The 6,837-nt window shown below is 33.1% G+C and overlaps 1 protein-coding gene across 1 annotated transcript in view; it reads right to left on the bottom strand.

The window, feature by feature from the left end:
* Positions 1-6,837, bottom strand: part of USP15 (ubiquitin specific peptidase 15) — a 214,626-nt gene that overhangs the window by 98,002 nt on the left and 109,787 nt on the right. The window contains exons 3-4 of the mRNA XM_007942749.1: positions 4,795-4,823; positions 4,295-4,421 (exon numbers count right to left, since the gene is read on the bottom strand). Of these exons, the coding sequence (XP_007940940.1) occupies positions 4,295-4,421; positions 4,795-4,823 (156 nt within the window). The remainder of the gene's footprint in view (positions 1-4,294; positions 4,422-4,794; positions 4,824-6,837) is intronic.

Raw genomic sequence — 6,837 nt, 5'->3', positions numbered from 1 at the left:
ATGTCTTTTCTTCATCAATTGATATGATCATGTGGTTCTTCTTCTTTGTTTTATTTATGTGGTAGATGACATTGATTGTTTTTCTAATGCTGAACCATCCTGCATACCTGATATGAACCCCACTTGGTCACAAGTATGATTTTCTTGATATGTTGTTGTAGTCCATTTCCTAGGATTTTGTTGAAGATTTTTGCATCTACATTCATGAGGGATATTGGTCTGTAGTTTTCCTTTTGAGTGATGTCTTTGCCTGGTTTTGGTATTAAAGTTATACCTGCTTCATAAAATGAGTTAGGGAGGATTCCATCCTTTTCTGTGGTTTGGTATAGTAAGAGTAGGAACAGTGTCAGTTCTTCTCTGAATGTTTGGTAAAATTCTCTGGTGAAACCATCTGGGCCAGGACTTCTTTTTGCTGGTAATTTTTTGATAACTTGTTCAATTTCTTCTTTTGTTATGGATCTGTTTACCTTTTCCACATAAATCTGTGTTAGTTTAGGTAAGTTATGTGTTTCTAGAAATCTGTCCATTTCTTCCAGATTTTCAAATTTGTTGGAGTACAGTTTCTTACAGTATCTGGATATTATCCTTTTTTTTTAAGTTGGTTCTTTTGTGATGTCACCCGTTTTGTTCCTTATTTGTGTTATTTGTATTCTCTCTCAAATTTGCCAGTGGTTTGTCAATTTTATTGATCTTTTAAAAATGCCAACTTCTGCTCTTTTTTTCTATTGCCCTTCTATTTTCTGTTCATTGACTTCTGCTCGAATCTTGATTATTTCCCTTATTCTGGTGACTATAGGCTCTTCTTGCTGTTCTTTTTCTAATTGTTGGAGATGTTGATTTAAAGTGTTGATTTTGGCTCTTTCTTGTTTTTTGATGTGTACATTTATTGCTATAAATTGGCCTCTGCTCACTGCTTTTGCTGTGTGCCAAAGATTTTGGTATATTGTGTTTTCATTCTCCTTTGATTCAAGGAATGTTTGAATTTCAATTTTTCTTTCTTATTTTACCCAGTCTTTCTTAAGGAGAGTGTTGTTCAGTTTCCATGTGCTTACCCTTTTTCCGTTGATCTTCCTATTGTTATTTCTAATTTGATGGCATTGTGATCTGAAAAGATGCTTTGCAGTATTTCAATGTTTTTAAATTTATTAAGGCTTGCTTTATGGCCTAACAGATGGTCTATCATGGAAAATATTCCATGTGCACTGGAAAAGAATATATATTGTGCTGTTGTTGGGTGAAGTGCTCTGTAGATGTCTATAAGGTCAAGTTAGTGGATTGTATTGTTTAGCTCTTCTGCATCTTTGTTGAGTTTCTTTCCAGTTGTTTTATCCTTCATTGAAAGTGGTGTATTCAAGTCTCCCACTATGACTGTGAAGTCATCGATTTGACTTTTCAACTCTTTTAAATTCTGATTTATGTATTTTGGGGATCTTTCATTGGGTCCATAGATATTTATTATGTTTATATATTCATGCTCAATTGATCCTTTAATCATTATATAATGTCCTTCCTTGTCTCATATGGTGGTTTTTGTTTTAAAGTCAGTTTGATCAGAAATCAATATTGCCATTCCTGTTCTTTTATGGTTGCCACTTGTTTGATATATTTTTACCAACCTTTGATTTTTAGTCTATTTTTGTCTTTCTCTAAGGTGTGTTTCTCAAATTCTTACAAAGTTATTTAAAAAAAAAATTTTTTTAATATGACTAACAACCAACCTTGGAAGGAAGGTTGGGCAATCTACTTCCGTAGTGATACTGCCTCGGAAACACAAGGAGGGGTCACTATGAGTCGGGTCTGACTCAATGGCAAATAACAATAACAATAACAACAATTTCCATATATTACAAACTTTTGGTTTTTCACATGTAGAAAGGCATTATTTTTCTGAGGAAGTATGAAGAAGCTAGAAATTAAAAATATAAGCAATTTATCCATTATAATAATTATAAAAATATAACATTTATATATGGAATTCCTAATATTTTATGCATACATTGTAGAATGACAATTATATCTCAAACTTATAAATATTCCATTTAAATAAACAGAAGGAAAATTAAAAATTGGTAATATAATATTTGGTATAAATATTAGAATTAATCACTGAGTAGTGGAAGAATGGTCGTATTTCATGAAAAATATGAATTGAAAGTATTTTCCATGAAAGCCAAATGTACTTAAAAATTTGAGCAGTACTTTTATTTACTCATGATTACCAATAGTTTTAACTGAAGAATACTTACTGAGTGGTTCTAACAATGGAGATCTATACAGTGGCTTGTAATTCATAAATTTGCTAATCTCTCTTTCTTGCTGAGGAGTTCTGCATATGTGGCACATATCCTTCTCTACTGTCCATTTTGTTTTTAAAAAGATTTTTAGAGCAATTTTAGGTGTATAGAGAAACTACACAAAGTACAGAGCTCCCATATACCTTACCTCCTTTCCCCAACACATTGCTTCTCCTATTTATACTTTTAATTTGTATAGCACATTTGTTACACTTGATGAACTAATATTGGTATTATTAATTAAAGTTTGTAGTTTACATTAGGGTTCACTCTATGTTGTACAGTCCTATAGGTTTTTACAAATGCATAATGTCAAGTGCTAAACATTACAGTATCATACAACACAGTACCACTGCCCTAAAAATGGCCTGAGTTCCATCTATTCAACCCTTCCCCCTCCCTCTGAATCCCTGGCAGCTACTGGTCATTTACTGCTACATGTTATGCCTTTCTCCAATTGCCATATATTTGAAATCATACAGTATATTGTTTTTTTCAGACTGGTTTCTTTCACTTCCAAAACCAAACCCACTGCTGTCGAGTCGGATCCGATGGACAGTGACCCCTCCTTGGGTTTCTGAGGCCACAGCACCATGGAAATAGACTGCCCAATCTTCCTTCTGAGGAGTGGCTGGTGGATTTGAACCACCAGCCTTCTGGTTAGCAGTCAAATGCCTTAGGAACTATGCCACCAGAGCAATACTTTTAAGTTTCCTCCATGTCTCTCTGTAACTTGATAGCTCCTCTTTTTGTTGTTGAATAATACTCCACTGTTTGGATGTACCACAACTTGTTTATCCATTTTTACTTACTGAAGAAGAACATATTCCTTGCTTCCAATTTTCTGTAATTATAAATACAGTTGCTATTAACATCTCTGTGCAGGTTTTTATGTGGATATGTTTTCAACATACTGAAGTGGGAACTTACAGTGGGAATGCAAAATGGCACAGCCACTTTGGAAGGCACCGACAGTTTCTTACAAAGCTGAACTAAACATAGGCTTACCATATAACCATTTATCCATCAGGTATTTATCAATTTTCATTTTAAACAAGATCAACGTGATTGTCATTATTTTACTTTGCAATGACTTTATTTGTAAATGATTATCTACCTTTTATAATTTTTAATTTGCACCATGTTTTTGAAACAAATAGTACTGTGATCTTAAATTTAAATATGATCTTGAAATAGAAAAAAAAAATAAATCTATGTCTGTTGTTGTTGTGATGTGCCGTCGAGTTGGACCCAACTCATAGCGACCCCTCTTTGGGTTTCCAAAGCAGTATCACTATGGAAGTAGATTGCCCCATCTTGCTTCCGAGGAGTGGCTAGTGGGTTTGAAATGCCAGCCTCGTAGTTAGCAGTCAAGTGCCTTAGGCACTACGCTACCAGAGCTCCCAAATCTATGTCTACATATGTAAATCTCCCCCACACCCAATCTTGTTCTCTGTAAGAGCAGGTGATTAGGTACATGTATATTTAAAACTAATTCTCTGACTTACCCATTGTTATAAAAATTTTTTCAAAAACATCAATATGGTATTTAGCTATTTAACTGTATTTAGAGTCCAAAAGAATAAAAGGATAAAAAAGGAAATAAACAAGGAAATGTCACTTTCCATATAAAAAATGAGTAACATAAATGTATTTCTGATACCTTCTCAAGTTCTAAGTACCCACTACTCTAATTTACATTCACATTACAAACATGCCACACATTTTCAAATGCTAAATTACAACAATAACTATTTGCTTTAAAAAAAAAAAGCAAAAGGGTACAAATGTTACACTTATCTAAAAGTTGCAAAATAGAACAAAAATCAACTATAATTCAACTCTAAACTAAAACATGTTACATCAAGCTCTGTGATGCTGTGATTGTATAAATGCTTAAAATGGTTATCACCCCAGTAGAATATAACAAACAGAATTATAACTAAATATCTAACAGCAATGGTTTTCTTTTAAATAACAAAAACAGAATTTTGCATTACCTATTGTATCAGCTTTGCTAAATCTTCGAGTTACAACATTGTTCATATTTCCATTTTCACAGAGCTTCAATTCTGTAAGATATACTTCTACTTTGCAGTGCTTTACAAACATACCCTGTTCAACCACCTAAAAAAACAACAAAAACAAATCAGTGTCAACTACATCTCAATATGTTTTACTCTCTCCAACAGTAATACTTTTCTAAAGAAGCTTTAGGAAAAAATCATGGATCTCCAATGAAAAACAACAACTATTAAACTTGTAAATATAAAACAAGATACTAGATAATTAAAATAAAAAAGAAGTATTTTTGGAAATTTTAATAGTTAACATAATACAAACAATTATGATATAAAACAATGAAGGCAGTCTCCTGATCTATGAATATACTTTGGTAAACTATAAATAATGACTTCAATATCTATGATAAAAATGTTTACCCAATGAGTAATATACAAATGTTAATATATCTATGATAAAGTACCACATATATTTTTACCTCTGAATTACTTGATTCCAAGCAGAAACCTTTAAAAATTTTAAGTTTTATACAATCTGAGCTAACAGCAGCTTTATTATCACTATGTATGATAAAATAAATCTTTTAAAATGATAACTCTAAATTACTCCTGACAAAATATTCAGCTATGCTCCTGGTAACTGATATGTTAGTTTTCCATCCTAAAATGACTTTGCTTGACCTTTAAAGACATACTTAGAAATACCATGCAACAAATTTAAAAACAAAAAAGCTGTTAGCCATGTAAGTTATGAAGTATAAAAAGAGAAAATATGTATATACTGGAGTCACCTTTTAAGTAAGTATATTTCCTTTTGATCTTCTAAAGGTTAACTGTAGGATTTCAGTCATGAAGACTGTTTCTGAAAATAGTAATCAGTCTGATATGTGATACATTAGACAAATATGGCAAAAGGGAGGCTCCAAATGACTGTTAGATGTACTCACAAGCTTAGCATCAATTCAGTAAGAGACTTACAAACTTGCTTTACCCTTGCAGACGAACTGTTTTAGCTTACAAAATTTTATTGCTGTTTAGCTAGTATTTACTACTGTCTAATCCAACACTAAATTTTATAAAAAAACTTCATCATATATATTCTCCTAATCATATCTGTTACACCGAAACCTCTAAAATATATAAGAGCCTGCACCTCTCCTTTCAATTAATGAACTTAATTCACTTTACAAAACTATCATACAAATTATATTTCTTAAATGATGACCTACACTTTAATTTTAAGTCTTTTATGCTAACTGCACTCTGAAGAATGTAGGGAAAAAAACATAATTTACTTTTATAAGAATATTTATAGGTAAAGGTAGAGAAACGAGAAATCAATTATTTCTATCAATCAGAAATTTCTGTTCTGGGACTCAATGGCTGAACACAAATGCTAAAATAAAAACCAAAACCAAACTCACTGCAATCAAGTCAACTGCAACCCACAGTGACCCCTCCTTTCATTTCTGAGGTGATATCACTATGGAAGTAGATTGCCCAGTCTTTCTTCTGAGGAAGGATGGTGGGTTTGAACCACTAGGCTTCTGGTTAGCAGTTGCCTTAGGCACTATGCCTCCAGAGCTCCTAATGCTAAAATAACTATTATATTAATAATTATTATCAGTAGGTTGCTAAAACTAACTTAACTGAATCCCTAATTTTAATATATATATAACAAAAGGACATGGAATGATCAGTAGAGCAGGAAGTATGATGAGAGAAAAATAACATAAGATAGTAAGATTCCTCATTATAACTCTTAAAACAAACAAATGAAAAATTACGGATAACACTGTGAGGCATAATAATCCCAGAACATTTAATTGTGCTCATTCAAAACCTGTATATAGATCAACAGGGAGCTGTTTGAATAGAAAAAGGGAATACAGCATGGGTTAAATTCAGAAAAGGTGTGAATCATGACTGCATCATTTCACCATACTTACTCAATCTGTATGCTGAGCAAATATTCCAAGCAGCATTAGGATTGGAGGAAGAACATTGTGTTTTATGATATTCATTGCAATCTGCTCAATGTAACAGCACTCTTCCCACTTCCTCCTTGAGTTCCCCTTTTCCATTTGCCCATCTTTACTGTTCCATTCTGCCTTCTGAACTTTGTTTTTGGGCAAATGCTGCCCAATTGGTCTTCGATGGTTGATGTTCTGAGAAGCAAGTTCCTCCCCAGTGTTACTGTCCACTTTATAGGTCTGTCTTTTGTTTGGGTGAAAGGTAATCTCTAGGAGTGGGTTAAATTCCAGGGTTGAAGGGTATGTAAGGGTAATAGTCTCAGGGGTTCCACCAGTCTCTATCAAACTAATAAGTCTGGTCTTTTTTATGATTTTGAATTTTGTTCTACATTTCCCCCCCCACTCTGTCCAGGATTTTCTATTGTGATCCCAATCAGAGCGCTGACGGTGGTCAGGCACCATCTAGCTCTTCTGGTCTGAGGCTAGTTGTGTTAGATTGGGTTCTCTAGAGAAACACAAAAACCAACAAAGCGTATAAATATATATATA

This window comes from Orycteropus afer, unplaced genomic scaffold, assembly GCF_000298275.1.
Source record: "Orycteropus afer afer isolate SDZICR_OR568_19922 unplaced genomic scaffold, OryAfe1.0 scaffold00097, whole genome shotgun sequence".
NCBI lineage: Eukaryota > Metazoa > Chordata > Mammalia > Tubulidentata > Orycteropodidae > Orycteropus > Orycteropus afer.
This window is presented reverse-complemented; position numbering and strand designations above follow the sequence as displayed.